Here is a 20,626-nt window from a genome sequence, read left to right on the forward strand (position 1 = left end):
CCTGGTATGTATTCCACATCACAGACAAAGTCCAACAGACGCAATGTCATTTTAGCGATGTGTGGTGTGGCAGTCACATTGCCGCTGGATGTAAGAACCTTAATCAGGGGTTTGGGTCGGTGCGGAGTGTGAATCTTGACCCCCAGAGGTATTGGCAAAATTTCTTCATCGCTCAGACGACAGCTAACATTTCCTTCTCAATTACACTGTACTTCTCTTCACTGGGGATGAGGGATCATGACGCGAACCCCACAGTTGTCTGTGCCATCGGACGCCTTTTGGAAGAAGACCGCTCCCAGTCCTTTGTCACTAGCGTCCGTGGTGAGGATGCTGGACGCAGCTCCGTCGAACCCATGTAAAGTAACCACCTTGCAGATGTCCTGTTTGGTGGCTGAGAATTCTGCTTCCATTTCCTCCGACCAGACAAAATAGTTCCTTTCCTTGAGTAGTTGGCGTAGGTTTTGTGTCTTCGTTGCAAAGTTCCTGACAAACTTACTATACAACTCCGCCAGGCCCAGGAATGAGCAAACGTCGTCTTTGGTTGTCGCAGATGGGGCTGACATGATGGCCTCCACGTTCGCTGATTTGGGGATGATGCCCGTGTCGCTGATTTTGTGCCCCAGATATGTGAACTTGCCGAGACCGAATTTGCATTTCTCTAATTCGGCTGTGAGGCCATTTGCTGCCAGCGTGTGTAAGACGGTGTGTTGAATGTCGTCATGTTCAGCTTTGGAGTTCCCCATGACGAGGATGTCGTCTTCAAAGTAGAGGGCGCTGTGGACCCCTTGAAGCAGCTTGTGCATAAAATTTTGCAAGACAGCCGCAGCAGAGGCGAGCCCGAAGGGCATGCGTCTGAACCTGTAGCACCCAAAGGGTGTAATGAAGGATGTAAGTTTTTGGCATGTCGTGTGGAGTGACACATGGTGGTAAGCGGCTTTAAGGTCGATGGTAGAGAACCCTTTGATACCTTTGGTCTGGGCGAGCAATTTGTTGATTTTTGGTAACGGAAATTTTTCCACGATGATATTCTTATTGAGTTTGCGAAGATCGATGCAGAGGCAGTTCTTCCCGCTTGGTTTGAGCGCCACAACCAGAGGTGCGAGCCATTCGGTGCATTCGATCGGTTTGATGATGCCGCTGTCTTCTAGGTGCTTGAGCTCTAGCTGTACCGCTTCACGGCAGTCCTGACTTTGTGGGCGACCGGTACCGCTCCCTCTTTTAGGACGATCTTGTGGGAGAACTTGCACATCTTCCCAATCTGGTAACTGAAGACAGTGGGGAACTCTGCTTGGAGTGAGGATGAAGTGGGTGTGTCATCCATCAGAAGCACTTGCGTATCGCCGCCAGGGTTGAGCTTAATTCAACATCTCCAGCTCTCATACAGGTAAAGCGGGCAGGGGATGGGCATTCTCTGCCAAAGCTTCCAGAACTGGTGTGGGCTAGTTCTTTTTATATGTCCTTCTCAGTCTGTTTGCCAGGCTCAGCCTTTATCTAGAATGATGCTTCTCACAGAAGAGTCAACTCCTAGTTGGAATACCCACAAAGAGCTACAAAGAGGTGTGAACAATCTGCACCTGGCTATCATAGCCACACCTTGGAATAATCAGGAACAGAGACAAAGAAAAGGCCAACCCCTTTCTAAAGGACCTTTCACACTCTGACAACATCAATTGCAGTCACACCCTTGACCCCTACTAATTCACAAATTGCAGTATTTATGGGGCCTAATCAACAGTTCTCTGCAGAAATTGGGCCTCATTTAATTTCTAAGGGGAGTTTGTCTCCTTTTACTCCACTTCGGTGTCTAGGTCCCCTCACTCTAGTCTCATGAATGTCAGCAATACACTTCTGCTATCTTGGAAAGTAATCTCACCTCCATCTTGTGCACATGTACAGGCCAGGGGTTTCCAAAATTGTACCTGCTGATTCACTCAGATAGGCACAATTTGTGTAACATACAGTATTTATTTATGTATATATGTATATACAATTCAAATTCAAAAAGCTTTATTTGATTAAAACATTTCAATCATAAAAGCACAAGACATTATAAAACATTAAAACCGTATTAAGTGGAGTGGTGTGGCTCACTGGTTAGAGGCGGCAGACCCGGAAGCAGAGGACGGCCCGGGACCAGAGTTCAATTCCCGACGTGGCAGGGTCGTGGACCAGGGTCCGCGGACTCGATAATTCTCGCCTCGGTGCCTACTCTAACAAGTAATCACACTCTGCAACTCTGGGCATTAGCTTGCCTCATCTCCACAACGGCCCCCCACATACGCTGGGGATGCCTGGTTTCACCTTGGAGATACCCAGTAGGGACCATCTCACAGGGAAAGCCAGGACAGGTTCCCCAGCGGTCTACAGTGCAGAGATACCCCATGTGGGGTGATTCAAGCGCTTTACAAGACATCATTACATTACATTAAAATATACAATAAGTCATACAAAGGATATAATTCATTTTTCCTACTTTACATTTTAGTAGTTACTTCTGCCACAATACTTAGGATATTAGCTAGCGCACTTAAAAGACACACAGGGATTCATATATTTGGGGAGGAAAACTTTACATAGTTTTTCTACAACGTAGAACTCCTTTCAAGAACGTGGCTATGTGGTCGATGAATCTTTCATCATCTAGGAGTTGTAATTTACAGAAGGCAGGTCGGCATTGTCTAAGGCCTAGCACTTAAAAAATTGGCGGGATCCACTTTTTCCTTAATAAGGAGTAAAATGTACAAAACAAATTATGTGAATGGTGGTCTGGGCAGATAGATCATCACATGGGCATAAGCCCAACGTGCACATCCAGTCATTCACAGTTGGGAATATAAACATGGTATGAAAATTGCCCAGTCTAAATCATGTCAGTAACATCCTTTCATAACTCCATTGTTTATACGTTAGGTATGGCTGTATCTCTATTTGCGTCAGAAGTAGTTAGTTTTATATGGCAGAATGTTTGTCATTATTACTTTGAAATCTGACCGTCTCCAAGAGCTTCACAAAAGCGGTCTTTAGGTCTTTCATGGTAATGGAGCCGATGCACTCGGGATTGCTGAAATATTCCGGCCAGCCAACCTTGGCCACAAAATCTTTGACATAATTCAGCCAAAGAATGTGATTTGCTCGCTGCATATTAAGGCAATCATTGATTATATCCTGATTAAGGCCGGTGGTTTACTGGTCCATACTTTATACCACAATGGCACTGGTTGCATTTTGATCAGGTCTGACAGATAAGGCCTTCCCAAATCAGCGTGGCAAATGCACGTCGCTGTACTGTTTCTGGCTGCCAGCAGTTATCTTAAGAACTTGTTCTCTATGATTTGCAGTGAGTCTACGTTGGCAAATCCCCATATACCAGCTCCGTAGATTGCCGTAGAAATACATTTGGCTTTGTAAATTATTATCAATTTGTATATGTGGCGCTGTCCTAACTTTCCTGCAAAAGTGACAAGCGCACCTGTAGCTTTTGCAAATAATAATTTTCTCATGGTAATTGCATTTGCCCATGAACCACTGTTTTTAAAAAACAATTCCCAAATAGGAAAAAAAATGGTAAATTCAAATTTCTTATTGTCAATAACGATGTCGCAACGTTTAACTCTAGGTTTACAGCACCTCATAACGTATGTTTTTGAAATGTTTACTTTAAGGGCCATACTGGACATATAGGTTACAAACCTTGTAACAATTTTCTGCAGCCCTACGTGTACGACATACAAGAACTGCATCATCTGCATACATTAAAACTCCAATTGAGCGTTTACCTATGCAAGGGAGATCTTGACATTCCTATGACAATACTTCACCCAGACCATTTATGTACAATGTAAAGAGAAAGGGGGCTAACACGCACCCCTGCCTGACCCCTTTCCTTACTGAGAAATTTGGGGTGCGCTCGCCTGCCCTGCCATTACGGACGCTGGCCTCTGATCCTTGATATGGTTGTCTTAAAAAGTTAATAAGCTGAACTTCAACACCCATGATCAATAATGTGCTCTATAGCTTTCCATGATTAACATAATCAAACGCTTAACTCAAATCAACAAAGGATAGAAAAAGTTTCCCTGTTTGGCATATATATACTTCCCCAAATCAAACTCAGGTTTAGGCCCTGCTCTCCTGTTCCAAGACCTTGTTGAAATTCATATTGGATTTCTGAGATCACACCTTTGTGAGAAAGGCCAGCAACGACACAGGCCTATAACAGGCTGGATTGTTGCGGTTTCCTTTCTTGAAGATTGGAACTAATATAGACTCGATCCAGGTAGAGATGAATCCCTGTTTGCAGCATGCCCTTATGACAGTGGTTAATAGGGTGCCCCATAACAGGGGCGTAGCACGTATAGATCTATGGGAATAGAATCAGGGCCAGGGACCTTCCCCCCCAAACTCGAGTTAATGGGCAGTAACACCTCGCCCACGCTGATATCGATATCTATTGGGTAATAGTTCACATTGCTTGTTGTGATATCCGTACCCTGGCCTGTGTCAGTATTATGACTATATAGTTTAGAGAAGTGTTTTACCCACTAATCCTCCTCAATTGTTGATTCAATTGATGGGCCACCCTTGGGTGCCAGGAACGGGGCGTTAACAGCCTTCCAAAAACCTTTACTGTCATTTAGTTCAGATGCTTTATGGAGTGCCTGCCATAATTCTTTTTTTACATGCACCTTATGATCTCTTATCATTGTTCTATATTCAATCCTTTCCCTTTTCACCTCTGCTGGATCTCTAGGCTGTCTGTGCAGGGCAGTGTTTAAAGCTGCAAGGGCCTTGGTACAGTTAGTATCAAACCAGCCTTTGTTGGTGTTATATTGTGTTTTATGTATTCTCAGTAGATTCTTCCTTATTGCCCTTGTTATGTCCTGGAATTAATTGAGAATGTCAGAACCTGCAGCCTTATGGTCCAGGTAGGTTACAAATTCATCTTTATGGTTACTTAAGAGTGTCCTTGTTAACATGGCTGTGTCCATCCCCGCCCATTTGATTGTGTACGCGTTGGTTCCATTAAGAGCGATGTCTTGAACCATATCGTTTATGGGGCCCCCTTTGGTTGTCATGTTAATTGGCATATATATATATATGCTCACAGAATAACAACACATAAAGTCAGGTGCATCTGTTGCAGCAAAACTTTACATACGTGGCCAGCGTTTGTTTTGTGTAGTATGAAGTATTGAAGTTTATTGTGTATTAAAGTACTTCTGTTTTACAAAGATAACACTGGGTTAGACAATCAGGTTATTCCACTGCTGGGTGTCAGTTGAGTGCTGAGCCTATTATCCTCCCACACTAGCCTTCCTGAGAAGCCTGTGGCTGCACACCATCGCTACCAACGAGAGTCACGTGCTGAATGCTTTGTCAGTATTCAGTGCCATAGTAGGGGTGCCCTGGGACATCAGAGACAAATGACCCCAGTCCTCATGGCATTCTCAGACACTTCTTTTAAAAACACAGATATTCACCCACTTAAGGGCAAAATTAGAGTGCCTTATGAAGCAATAGCATTCGAGGATGTTAGCAACATATAGTCATTTTTAGAAATAGCCAGCTACTGCTTGCGATACCTCAAACACTATGTAACCATCAGCAATCCACTGACAGCACTCACAGAGCAAGTTCATCCATCTGAGAGGCCTCAGGTCTGTGCAGCATCATTTCAAACCATCAAAAAAGTCTTCAGCATTACCAACATTTCCTATTTTGACGCCACTCTCAAAAAAGAACATACGATGGAAGCCAGCTCAGTAGGACTAATAGCCATACTAGCACAACAGAAGAGAGGGATGGACCAGAAACACATAGGCCTTCATTACCAGTGGTCTCTTAATAATAATGGTATTGGTAATAGCAATTACCAGCCTCATCGAAATTATGAGGTCACTGGTCTTTATGAACTCTGAATTGCTGATTACCCCAGCAATTTCTCAGTTCTAAGGGTCCTGCAGTGTTCCACTTGGAATGACTCATATTTTCCCCACCATCAGAGTTACTGCTACTCTCCTCTCTGAGGTTGGAGAAAATCTGGGCTTTTTGCAGACCACTCATAATGACGGCAAAAGCATCCTCTGAGATGACATATTATCAGCATGAAAAAGAGAGTCTGGCCATGGTGTGGGCTTCAAACACTACTACATATTCATTTATGGAAACCATTCTGTCATTATTACAGATTACCAGTCACTGGTAATATTCTTTGGAAAGCCAAAGGCCAAGATAGCCCTGTGCATGGGGACATCATCCGCAGAAATGCATGTATTTAATAGTCCATAACCCTGGATAGGATGTATGACGTTATAACGCATACCATTACAACTACCTACCATTACAATGCGACCATTACAACGCATACCATTACAACGCATAGCGCTTAGAGGTGCTGGATAGTGGTAAGTATAATTTACTATTCCAACTCCAGTCCCCGTGGACACTAGGGAAGGTGTTGGATAGTAAATTATACTTATTCCCTATCCTAGAGCGCCCCCCAGCGCAATGCGTTGTAATGGTATGCATTGTAAAAGTTGCGTTGTAATGGTAGGTAGTTGTAAAAGTTGCGTTGTAACAGGTGTATACCCCCTGGATATGACAACGACCCAGACGTCCCTTGACCAAGCAACCACAGCCTACAAAGTCAACCAAAACATCCACAAAGAGTATGTCAATTTCATGATTGATCAGGCAAGTCCCCTGTCTGTTCTGCTCAGAACAATCTGATACAACTCAGGTCATGACCTGGTCTTAAAGGAAGCCAAGAGGAGAATAAAAAAATAAGTGGTGGCATCTAGATTACACCTCGGGACCCAGCACGCAAGTACTGAACACATTACACTACGTGAAAGATGAACTCTGGACATCTGAATCTGGTCCAAGCTCAGAGACAAACAATTTGTGAAGAAACACTTTTGACCTAGCTCATGAAGGACATCAGAGGAATGTTGCCCCCAAATAAGTTAATCTAGAAAAGTATGGTTAACCAACTTGCACCAAATGGTTGAAGAAACACTTCGAACCTGCCGCAGTGCTAACCAGTTAGCAGGAAAATGCATACACCACCAATACACATGTTTCCTCTCCTAAATCTCATCTGGAAATATGTAGCTGCTGATTTCTTAGATCAACTGCAGTCACTCAAGTATATGCACTTAGCCATGGATGTATACTTTCAATTTCTACTGGTAAAATTACCGACCTCCTCTAGCACGAAAGTTGTCATACCGGTGCTGGATAACATATTTCCAGTGTGGGGAATACCTTAAGTCAAAAAAAACAATTGATGGACAGAATGCAGAACAATGTCAGACATCCACCCCAGTTCAGAGATCTGGTCCTAAATCAGTCGTTTGTATGCTCCCGATGCCATTCCAGTTTGAACCCAGCCATATGCAACTCAGTCTTGACCCTGCGCCCAATGGAAACAGTCCAGCCTGAAATGCTAAACCCTCCCTGGACTGGAAACAAGCATCCTAGGACCAGTTTTGGGGTTTCACCCCTCATCAGCCAGGAGAGCTTGACACCAGTGGCATGGAGAGCAGGGGACCCACGTCTGGGTACACCTCGGGTTCACAAATGCAAAAAGAACAATTGATGAACATACCCAGCCCTAAGTGCGCCGGGTATGCCACGACATCGGTCCTGTGCTCACTGTGCCACTGGATTCAAGCTATCCTGGCTGGTGAGGCGTGAAACCCAGAAACCTGTCCTAGGATGCTTGTTTCTGGTCCAGGGAGCACCTGGCTTGACAGGTCGGGATGGACTGTTCTCATGTGGCACAGGGTCAAGGCTGATTTGCATATGGCGAGGTCTAAACTGGAGTGGCATTGTGAGCAATTGAATGATGGATTTAACCAGGATCACTTGACGGGGTGAATGTTTTGATTTGTTCTGCATTCCGTCCATCAATTGTTTGACTTTTGCTTTCTCGCCCTAAGTGCGCCGGGTATGCCCAGGCGTGGGTCCCGGGCTCACTGTGCCACTGGATTCAAGCTATCCTGACTGATGAGGGGTGAAACACCTAAAACGGTCCTAGCAGGCTTATTTCTGGTCCAGGAAGGACAAGACTTGGCAGTTCGGCCTGGACTGTTCCAATGAGGCACAGGGTCAAGACTAATTTGCATAAGGACAGGTTTAAACTGGGGTGGCATGGTGAGCAAAATAATGATGGATTTAAGGCAGATCACTGAACTGGGGATGAATGTTTTGATTTGTTCTACATTTCCTCCATCAATTGTGTGTCTTTTGAATACCTTAAGTCCTCAACATGGACAATGGCCCACCATTCAAAAGTCAATAATTAACGGAATTCACCACACATCTTGGTTTCAAGCACAAAAAATTTGAACCCCTGTGGAAACAAGCAAATGCGTTTCATATCAACCATAAAGCAAGCACTTCAACAAACTAAATTGAATCACAATCCCATCCACATAACCCTCACAATGACTCATACAGGAACATACAGCACAGTAACACATGCCGCTCCTCAGCTGCACTGATGCTTGGATGAGAAGTTTACACTCAGATACTGAGCTGGGCTTCACACAAAACCTTGCCAACTGTCCATGATGACACATCGGCAAGAAGGATCAAGAAGCAAAAAAGAAGAGGACTGAAGAAGAAGAGCCAGTGATTGGAAAGAAGGGGACTGGGTGCTGGTGCAAGCAGTTATATGGCACTGAGTTAATGCAAGCAACAGCTTAAAAAAGAGTCAGTGATCAGAGCGATGATATGGGGACTTGTATTCTACTACTACCGGAGTATTTCCAATGGTCCACCCACACCCCATTTGCTTTTTGACAAATGTCCTAATTTTAGTCTTATCAAAATGTATTACTAAATTATTACTTCTGTAATAAATATAAATTCTGCTGATTTCCTTTAAGGCCAATGGGAGTTCTGTCTAAGACTATTAAATCATCTACATAAAGAAAGCACTGGATGTGATAGCCCCCTAATTTTGAGTGAAAAAAAATGTGTAACCTGTAATATTTAAGGCAGATCAGCCAGATACAATGCAATAAGTGTTGAGGCCAACATAACCCTGGTGCACACCATTCTCAGTATTTACTTTCCTTGAGAGGATTCCCCCTTGGTCCACTATTACTCTGGCCCAAATATTTGTGCAGCACTCTCTCAAAATTCCCAAAATACCTCTAGTGGGTTTTAATTTTTTCCACAACTTTTCACAGTTTACCAAGTCAAATGCAGATGAACAATCAACAAAGCTAGTATAAAGCGGCCACTCCCCCCAAACTCCCTAGTTTAATCGATATACAAACCATCGCCCAGAGGCTAAAATAATGATCTATTGTGGACTACCCTTCTTTAAAACCACCCTGCTTTATTGGAATCCGATTCCCCTCTTCATTCCATATTTTAGGATGATGCAATAATATTTTCATGTAGATCTTATGGTAGAGATTGAAAAGTGTGCTTTGTTGGGCACTAAGTGACCCGTTCCACTCTGTGTTTTGTATGATATGGTGATAGCGAACAGTTTGTCAGGGATCGACTCACAATGGAATATGATATCCCAGCTGGTCTAAGTGAAAGCCTATGATCTGTGGGGATTTCCATTTGTTTTGGAATTCACAAAGCTCTGCTGTACCATTCATGGAATTCTATTACCTTCAAAAGTTTTCATGTGTCGTTCTTTTCTGTTTCTCTTAATGCTTTGTTCAGAGGGAAGACACAAGAGTACAGAAAGGAGAATTGTGCATTTCCAATTTTTTTTTTATTTCTTCATTTTCTGTAAAAAATTCATTAGAAAATAATGTGGGGTTTTGGGTAGTAGAATTCCCCAATAACTTTGTTGCTCACATCTTTGGTTTTTTTTGGGCAAAGGTATAGAGCTAACAACAGAGTGGGAATAACATTGCAAACGGTAAGACGTTTTGGAGCTGCCAAATTTTGGAATAGTTGTCTTCACCATCTTGAGAAACCATATCTGTCCACTTATGTCAGAGTCAAAATCCATCCATCTGGGAATTGTCCTGATGTTGCATATGCAGTCTCTGCACCTTAAAGTTGGCTGGCGCCTAATACAAATCGGGATCTTGGACTATCCTTCCCAGATGGTACCTCTCCAGCTCCCCCCCCCCCCCCCACACTTCCCATGCCTCTGTAGGAGGCCAAGGGGTGGAAATGTTTTGCCTTTTATCAGAATTATAACTTTGAGCTCTAGAGATTTTACAGTTATTCCATCATGCTATATTGATGGCTTTTACTTATAATGTAGTCTGTATGAATTTCCTGGTAATTTTAAAATTGTGAGACCTTGATCATTGTTTGACCTGTTACTGCTTTCAATGTACTTGGGCCAGCTTCCTTCTGTACATTAACAGTGCTATAATTCTAAGGAGTTTTATCAAATGTATTTGTGATTTCCTAAGTGATAGTGACTAATTCTCTTTTCTAGGTCCCTGTGCGGCTGGGTATTATTGTGCAGGCGGAGCAACAGATGCAACCCCGCAGTCAAAGAACACATTCCCGCTCAATGGGCCTTGTCCTTTAGGCCACTACTGCCCAGAAGGAACTGTATCACCACGGCCATGCCCAGTGGGAACTTTGAACAATGCCACAGGTGTGTATATTTAATGAGCATATGTTATAACATTACATGCTTAATTCTGAATGAAGTTTGCAATGGTACATACATTACACAAACAGACTCATTTAACTGTATTATCGGTTGCTCTTCCCTCGTTTTCAGTGAAATAATGGTTGATGCTCTCACTTATGCTAGTTATAAATGTTGTATCTAGAGTCGCCTCAGTTGGGAATCTCCATGTGGATATCGTCAGCTGGGCTCTCCCCCATATTTGTGACATTTTAAGGGGGTTGTGGTCATAAGAGTGTCTCAGGTACTTGATGTCTATTAAGTTTCCCCCAGCTTCAGAATTACAGAAGAGAAATCTATTCTGCTGCATAAGCAATGAACTCATGAATAGAATGAGGAGTCTCTTGTCTCTGGGTGCATCAGTCTCCAAACTTCGTTCATTTTTTTTAAATTAATTTTTTTAATATTTTTTAACAATAACAATGGTTATGACAAATCATACAGCAAAAATAATCAGGACTTGCCAGACACATCTAGGTATTATGAGCAATACAGATATCACTAATTGCTGGGTCAAAAAATAGGGAAAGGAAAAAAACGGCATTACTCTCCAATCCAATTTGTTACTGACACCCACAGCTTCTTGCCCATATCCTGTTTCCTGCGGCCTTTCAGCCTATAAACTGCTATATCCATACTATATATATGGCTAGTAATCTAGCTCTCCAATTTATAAACGTGGGAGGGATAATACTGATAGAGCGCGTAGGTCACCCAACTAGAATTTTTACCAATACTCACCTGGGCCCATAATTCCAAATCGTATACCTTAACATTTATTTAGGTAACTCACACTCTACTACCAGTATATTGTGATTTTAACCTCTCATTCCTATACCAGTAACCTACTAATCTTTGTCACTAGATACCTAAACACGATGAATCAGGGAATTGAGTTAAGGGAAAGGCTTTCAAAATATCATAACATTTGTAATAATATAATAACCACAGACTCAGGGTAGGTTCAAACTCTTTATCTAATCATCATCATCATAAGTCTTGAGCCACAAGTTAAACGCAATTAGACTATCAATAACCAAAATTAGAAACAGCGTATAGCTATGAATAAGATAGATTATGCCAACCAATTAGAAGCTTTGAAATAAAGGGAAGGTGGAAACAAGGAACATACTAAATTTAGATAACAGGCTTTCGCAACTTGATTAAAGGAGGGTAAAGAAAGGGAATATACTAAACCCAAGAACTTTCGTAATTCATTGGCAGTTTGAAAAGGGAACACAATTATGCAATTCAAGAATTCAGAATTAGCACAATAAACTATAGGGAAGGGAAAATTGAAACATACTCTAGATTCAGCTTATCTCCTTAAAGTGAGGGTGAGAAAAGGAACATATACTATTATAGAAACAATTCAGTATTGACTAAAGGTGGGATAAAAGTGGAACACGCTAATAGTCAGTAATACATGAAAATCTAATTTACCAAGGGACGGGAAAGAAAAGGAACATATGTAATCAAAGCTTTGCAAATTTCTGGGAGGGTAAAGAAAGGACGCGATTTAGAAAGACAATCACCCACACAGATTTATATTTGCCTAGAACAGTGTGAAGACCAACCCTGGCCACGGGTCAGTTGGAAAGGACAGGAGAAACCCCAAAGACTTCAGTGCCAGTAGGCAAGCAGTTGCAGCTCATGGACAATCAAGACAAGATAACCCTAGAATTTGGATCAGGACCGGACCATCAAAGGTTAAGACCAGCACCCACAGTTTCGGTTGCAACGCCTGCGCTACTCCCTCTCTGCAAGGAATCTGCCAAAACCCCGATTGGGTTACAGCTTTCACCAGTAAAGTACTTCGCCAGCACTTTCACTTTCCAAAAACCCCGATTGGGTTTTCGAACCTCCCAACAGAATACTCCGCAGCTCTCTGCTCTTAGTCACCTATTGAGTGCTTTGGGTCAGTGACAGGTCAGCTAATCAGACAAGTTGGACAATTTCTCTAGCTAAACCTACGCCAATTATACTGTTTTTCAGGTTAGTGTACCACCCCCCAATGTTGCAAGTGTAAGGATCCCCAATTTTGATTGAACAAAGGAGGAGGACAGGTCATCACACCACCTAGATTTTGGACTTTCTCAGTCTCCTTATTCAAATTCCGTCCACGCCCCTTAAATTTCAGGTTCTCATGACATATGCCTTTTGGTTAACAATGGTGAATATAACATTGAATACAATATAACAATTTTCAGTACAGTTCAGCTTCTTCTAGCTGGGTTACAGGTCGTCTTCCCAGGCGCATCTTGGCTGTTGCTGCCATCTGGCTGGGTTTCAATGCCGCAGAGTTCATCTTCCCTCTGCAGGGTGCCATGCGCAGAAAGGACTTCCAAAATGGAGTAGTAAGCACCTCCCAGGCTCAAAGAATACGATACATGAAAAGTAAAAGGAAGCAATTTAGAACACAATAATAAATGATTACACTGTATACCATGAATCTCTACACTATACCCATTACTGTAATATAAACTATAGCATTGGGATTAAGCAAAACTAACAGTTTAGCGAAAGCAGCAATGCAAGCCTCTCGCATGTGAGAACACAGAACAGCCATTTTAGCACTAGTTTGCATATGCGAAAAGGTTCGCTCCAAAGCTGCGAGTACGTCATGTCACGTGGGTATGACAGACGCATGTGCAGTAGAAATTCCTGCGTAGCAGCAGCCATTTTAGATGCAAGCGTATTAGGATTAGAAAACACATGAGCAAGATTTTCTCGGATACCCCATGTCAAAGGGAAAAATAAAGGATTTAGTAAGACGAACATGTTGATTAAGTAGTTAGGGTTATTTGAGGCTCATGATACAAGCAAGTCGCTTTACGTGCGAATCCTTGCTCCATCAATCCCCTCTTTGATGATATTTTATATCATCACAAATTAATGAAACAGATGCCAACTTTTCACATTTCATTCATTTGAATCTCATCAAACGTTCTATTCTGTTTTTTCTCATTATTTCTGATCGGATGAGAATTCTTCATTTTTTTATAAATCTGGCTATTCATTTCCTCTAACTCTAGTTCTTCAATGTTTCTTTTTACCCCTTGCTGATTCACAGAATATTTCTTCTTGTGTTTTCGACATTTGCAGTAAATTAATATCCCTAAAACTATTAACCCTATCCCCGCCATTGGCATCAGTATTTTACTCACAAGACTTTAACCTAGATTAGAAAAGCAACTACCTACAGAGGAGAGACCATCAGTCAGTCTCTTCCAGGCACTATCAGCATCCAGTGGTTTAAGCTCTCTTTCCAAATTAGTGATGTTTTTCACATACTTCTTAATTTCAACACTTTTGTCTGGAATGTAAGTGCAACAATGTTGTGCTTTCAACATTCTACAGACTCCGCCCTCTTTTGCCAATAGGATATCAAGACCAAGTCGATTTTGTAAAACCATAGATCTGATCGCAACCAATTCGGTATTGACCTTCGGGAAACCTCCAGCAGTGTCAGTTGATAACCGATCTACTACTGTTGACAATTTGCAAATTCTGTGTGTATTCAGAGCCACTCCCACTGTAGGTATCAATGCACTAAAAATATAACCTACTATTTTTCCGACACTTTCTCTTTTGCTACGTACTAATCCGTTAGTTTCTTTATTGCTTCCAGTAATTTTATCCACATGGTATATTTTTGGAAAGACAATACCAAAATAACAGCTTCCATACCAGTGATCTGGTAATTTGAAATAAGCCTTGTTCCCACATATATAATAAATTCCGGGAAACACAGGTTCTGTCCCATCTTTGAAACCCCAACCCTTATAATTATGCTCACATTTACTGGAACCAATGAATATTTTGTTATAATAACTAGTCATTTCTCTTCGAAGACAAAGTTTCCCCTTCTTTTCGAAATCCAGCGTTAGCTCCACCATTTGAGGTGCTCCCTATACTTTCAGCCCATTAAGGGGTTTTCTGCTTTGAAAACTCTCTCTTCTCTACTATATTTAGAAATATCTTTTCCTTTTCATGTAATAGACAAGTTAAGTTATTTCGGTGTGCATCACCTATATCTATTTTTCCTACTGTTAGAAAATATTCACCCATATAGCGTGCTACATCTCTAGTAGTGTGAACAGGGTTTAGGTTTCTACGTACAGGAAGTTCGGAAAATATCATATCTGAATTACAATAATAATACTGTAAAGGTCCTGTCTTTTAAAATAAGCTAGCTAAGATACTACAGGAAATTCCACATGTTAGTGGCAAATGATGGTACATCACACCCTCAGCTACTGAAGTAGGCAGCTTCATACATACATAGCATCATCTGGTGCATCTAAGTCTATTTTAGTTTGTCTAAGGTTAAGTGCTTTCTCTTGTGTATCTACTCTTTGTGGTGTATCTTTCGTTTGCAACTCTTCGGTGTCCATTGTCACTGGCTTAGTAGGGTACAAATTAGTATCTTTACTCATCATGTAAGGAATAGTTATGGTTAGTCCTATCCAAAGTATAAGTACTAATGCTACACTACATAGACATACTTTGCAGCATGTTCTTACACAATTTCCTTTCGGTCTTCCGTTAACAGTTGAATCTGCCATTTGGTCTACAGGAGTCTTAACCCCTCTTTGAAACTTTTACGCAGTCTTTCCCCTGGGCAATACTCAGGTGGGTCTCACTTCTTCGGTAGTTCGAGAAGCAATCAATTCTTCATCAGTCTCGTCACTTATCTCTAGGTTTTCAAACTCTTCCAAAACAATGCAAGTCCACTCGGGCCCTTGTATTTGTTATTAAGTCTCTTTAGTCGTGAACTTCTTCTTCTGGGTTGTATCACAGGTGGATCAGTTTGACTTGTTACCTCATCCACTTGTTCAGGCTCTTCATTAATTTTCTTTAAACGCAGTCTCAGTCTTCTGACATATCTAGGTCATTTGTCTCCTTTTCTGAGTCTTTTAACTGGTACTGTGCTCTGGCCCTCTTCGAATGCTCTTTTATTCTCGCTCAGTTGTGGCACATTGATTTCAGTGTCTTCTTCCTCCCTCTCTATCTGACTAGTTTCAGGTCTTATTTCGTTTTCTTCTGCCTGGTTACTAAACTGGCCTTGTTCAGGAATCTGTTGGATTTGTCTTTTATCTGTTTCACTTTCATCGTCCTTAACACATTTGTCTATTCCTACCTGGTCCTGCTCAAGCTCTTCGAACTCTTGATCTTCTTCCGCTTGAGTTTCCGCCCTAATTTCTATCTGTCCCTTTTCAGACTCAGGAGTTCTGGGTGGAGTATTAATTACCTGATCTTTCCCTATCTGGTCCTCCTCAGTATCACTTTTGACACGGATTTCAATGACCTGAGTATCTTGTTCTACACCTGTCTCATCCTTGCTATCACTGTGTCTGTCTAAATAAGCTTGACTTCTGGTTCGAACACATTCTGCAGGTATGTCAATTATTGGGATCCAATCATCTTGACTGGTGCTTGGTTGTTCTTCTTCAGCTACTTCAGGATCGATCTCTTGAGACCCTTCAGCTGCGCAACCTTCAGCCTCAGTTTCATCAGCTTGCGTCACCTTCTTTGTGTGACTGACATGGATCCAGTGTGGAACTCCTGCACACTTTACTGCTGTGGTGGTAATTAGAATTACTTGGCGTAGTTTACTCCATCTGGGTGTAAGGCAAGATGTTCGAGTATGTTTCTTAAGGGCAACCCAATCCCCTGGGTTCAAATCATGTGCTGGAGTTGCCGGTCTGGCGACGGCATCTTCCCCAACCTGGTGAGAGATAGAACGCACTTGGTCAGACAGTTCTTTGCAGTATTCCAGCACTAAATCATCAGATATGTTTAGCGGTCTGTGTCCTGGCACCCATGCTTGCCGCATTGCTCTTCCCATCAGTATTTCATGGGGACTTAAGCCTATGTTCCTGTCTGGAATACTTCTAAGTCCCATCAGAACAAGTGGCAGAGCATCTGGCCACTCCAAACGAGTAGACTCATACATTTTTCCCAATCTTGATTTTACAGTGCCATTCAATTGTTCTACCACTCCAGATGCTTGTGGGTGATATGCACAGTGCAGTTTTTGCCTAATTTCGAATGCTTCACAAAATAGACCCATTATTTCGCTATTAAAATGTTTTCCTCTGTCAGATTCAATTGTTACCGGATATCCGAACCGTGGGATAAGCTCTCTAAGCAGAAGCTTAGCCACAGAGATGCTATCATTCCTATGTGTGGGGTAAGCTTCCACCCATTTGGAAAACAGGCAGACAATGACACGTACATATTTCAGTCCTCGACAAGGGAGGTAACTGAATGAAATCAATCTGCAATCGGATAAAAGGACCTTCTCCCTTTCCAATCTTTCCTGGCAATACCACTGTTCCCTTCCCTGGGTTCATTTGCTGACAAATCAGACACCTCTGGCAGAGTGCTTCTGCTATGTTCCTGAATTTCGCATTAAACCATGTTCGTCTAAACAGACGTATCAAAGCATCTCTTCCCAAATGTGAATCTCCATGAATCAACCTAGCCATAGGAGCAAGCAGACAGTTGGGTAACACCACTGTGTCGTCAAGGTAAACAATGACACCATCTTCAGCCCTTCTCTTACACCCCAATTTCCTCCAATCCTCTTTTTCTTTTGGATCAGATGCATTCTGCAATTCTCTCCCTTCTTCCCATGTATCCACACCATCCAGTAACATAAGTTGGCAGCTGTTTCCACCCACCTCAACCTTTTTGTTTACAGCCATCTTGTATTTTGCACAATGTTGGGCTAACTGGTCAGCATATTGATAACCAGCTGTCACTTTGTCATTGCCAGATTTGTGAGCAGCACACTTGACCACAGCCACTTCTTTTGGAAACTGGATTGCTTCCAGTAAATCTTTCACATATTGACCATTTCTGATGGGGGTACCTGAAGAAGTCACAAACTCCCTTTGCATCCATAACTGGCCATAGTCATGCACCATACTGGCTGTGAGTGAATATGGTCGCTTTCCAATTTTTCCCAAATTTACATGCCTTTGCCAGGGCAACCAATTCGGCAATTTGTGCAGACTTGATTCCAGGTAAATAGGATGCTTCCACTGGGCATCCCAAGGTGCCCACTGCGTAAGCAGCGCCTAAACCTCCTTCCTCATGTCTCATGCATGAGCCATCAACAAACAGCTCATAGTCTGACTCAATCAAGGGCTCTTCTCTTATGTCGGGCCTTGGCTTGGTACTGTATTCAGTTAGATCAATGCAGTCATGCTCAATTTCCTCCTTAAGTTCAGCACTGTATGAATTTGGCTGTAAGGTTGCTGGGTTCAAGATGTTGCATCTAGCAATTGTTACATTTCCTGCACCTACAAGAATTCTCTCGCACTTAGTCAGACGACTAGGTGTGAGGTACTGAGTCTTAGTGCTTGTTAGCAAGATTACAACTGCATGTGGAACATATACGGTTACTGGATGTCCCATAATGATGGATTCACTCTGCTCAAGACTCATGCAAGTTGCAGCTACTGCTTTCAGACATCCGGGTTGTGCGGCGGCCACTGGGTCTAAATTGGACGAAAAGTATGCCACAGGTCGTCGCACTAATCCATTAAACTGAAAGTGCACAATTATCTTGTGTGTCACAAAATAGTGCAACATCTTTCGAATAGTCAGGCATTCCCAATGCTGGAGCTATACACAAGCAGTTTCTCAAATTCACAAAAGCAGTTATGCTTTCGTCATCCCATTCTACTGGGTCTTTGGCTTACTTCTTTGTCATTTGTATCAGAGGCTTTGCAAGGAGTCCCACAATCCATTGCCTGCAATATCTTACGACTCCAAGAAACATTCTGACCTCCTTTTGTGTCTTTGGCAAATCCATGTTTTTAATTATTCTGATTCTCTCTGTTGTAACTCTTCTGACACCTCTCTCTATCTGATGTCCCAGATATTTCACGGAGGTAGCACAAAATTACAATTTCTCTGGGGTCACTTAATGTCCTCCTTCACCCAGATGATTCAGAAAAGCAATGGTATCGACAAAACAGTCTTTTCGTGATTTTGAGGCAGCCAAAAGGTCGTCTATGTACTGGACCAAGACTGACCGTCCAGGTAGCACTAACGACTCCAGGCATTTTTTCAAAATCTGATTAAAGGTTGATGGGCTCTCTGTGTACCCCCTGAGAGACACGATTCCAAACATAGACATGACTGTTGAATTCCAATGAGAAAATAAATTTGCTATCTGGGTGCAATGAGATCGAGAAAAATGCATGGCATAGATCTATGACAGTAAACCATCTTCCCACGGTATCTGATACAGAATCACTGCAGGATTTGGCACAACTGGACAGCAAGGAACAACAATCTTATTAACCTTTCTCAGGTCCTGTACTACTCTGTACTTACCGCTGGGTTTCTCTATACCAATTATGGGGGAGTTACATGGACTGCTCATTACTTCTTGCAAGATGCCTGTTTCCAACAACCGCTTTATTTCTACTGCAACTTCTGCTTTTATTTCTATGTTCATTTTGTATGGTCGAGTGTTTGGGTAAACTGCTTCTTCTTTTATGGTTTCCTTTATTGGGTCAACATTTGCCATTAATCCTACATCCTTTCCTGTAAAATCCCATACTTCTGGTTTTACCGTCTGTTGTAGTTCTTCTGGTAAGTCTTTTATTGTCATCTTAGCAATGTCAGTCTCTGGTTTTGCCAACATTAGTTTGTAAATTCCATCTTCGTCTGGGGTCTGAATTTCAACGCCATTTGGGGTGCAAAAGATGGTGCAATTCATTTTGCACAACAAATCTCGTCCTAGCAGGTTTACAGGACTTGAGTCACAGACTACGAATCTATGCATTTCTTTAAAATTCCCTATTTTTACTTCCATTGGTTCTGTGACTGGGGTACTAATCTGTTTATTAGAAATGCCCACTACTTGGATCGCTTCTCCCGAGAGGGGTAGGTTTGGAACGTCTGCTGTTCTCACAGTAGAACGGGTAGCACCAGTGTCCAACAGAAAGGTGACATTATTTCCTTCAACCTTTCCTTCAATGTATGGCCCTGACTGGTCTACCAGCAAGGAGGCGCCAAGTATGCACTCCTCGTCCTCCCCCCTCAGGCACCGTCAGTAAGGTTCTTCACAAAAGAATGTGGCATTCAAAAGAAATTGTGAGGTTGATGCATCTCTTTTTTCCCTTCCTTCCCAATTCTGAGTCTCTACATTCTGTTGTGCTTTGCTACTATAATTTGGCATAGGCGCTGGGGTATCTGGTTCTGTGTTACCTGATGCTGGGTCTTCCGCGGCACCTCAGGCTGCGTCTGTGGATTTAAATCATTATTTTGCACATTACCATTCTGCACAGCCTTACACTCGTCCTTCCAGTGCCCCAACTCGCCACATCAGTGACAGGGGAACTTCTTTTTCGCATCTTCTCTATTGAATTTTCCTCTGGGCCTTCCCCCACTTCCATCGCCCTTATTCTGATTAATAGTCATCTGGTTTAACTGTTGTTCTTGGTGTTCTGCTAATTTGACTTTTGCCCACATAACCTTTTCTTTCAATTCTTTACGTTTGTTTTCTAGCTCATCTTCACAATATTTGGCATATTTCAGGACCTCATCTATGGGTTTAGCTTGCCAACAAACTGTATTGTATTAAATCCATTGTGAAATTTCTGGTCTCAATCCTAGCACAAATCGATAAATAAAAAGTGTCATGTCCTTCATGTCAATGTTGTCTAATCCACTGTATTGTTTAAACGTCTGTTATAGACATTCATAATATGAATGCACTGATTCATCTTTATTCTGAGTGGTTCTATCTATTTTCATCCAATATGTCTCTTTTGCAGGCACCTTTCCTTTCAGGTAAAGTATTACCTGATTATATTGCTTCATTACATCCTCAGAAGGTGCCCCTGTCTTCGGGTCTCTTGGGTACTCATCACTAGGCCAATTAACAGCTACTTTGCATTCTGTCCATAAATCTACGGGAACTACAATGTCAAATAAACCATCTAAGTCTTTCAAAAGACACTTTGACAC

At 42.2% G+C, this 20,626-nt stretch overlaps 1 protein-coding gene across 1 annotated transcript in view; it reads left to right on the forward strand.

The window, feature by feature from the left end:
* LOC147732424 (uncharacterized) overlaps nt 1-20,626 on the forward strand; it is a 2,559,122-nt gene that overhangs the window by 1,432,975 nt on the left and 1,105,521 nt on the right. Inside the window, exon 71 of the mRNA XM_086954262.1 lies at nt 10,430-10,594. Coding sequence (XP_086810388.1) covers nt 10,430-10,594 — 165 coding nt within the window. The remainder of the gene's footprint in view (nt 1-10,429; nt 10,595-20,626) is intronic.

Source organism: Lissotriton vulgaris, chromosome 2_1 (genome assembly GCF_964263255.1).
Source record: "Lissotriton vulgaris chromosome 2_1, aLisVul1.2, whole genome shotgun sequence".
NCBI classification, from domain to species: domain Eukaryota; kingdom Metazoa; phylum Chordata; class Amphibia; order Caudata; family Salamandridae; genus Lissotriton; species Lissotriton vulgaris.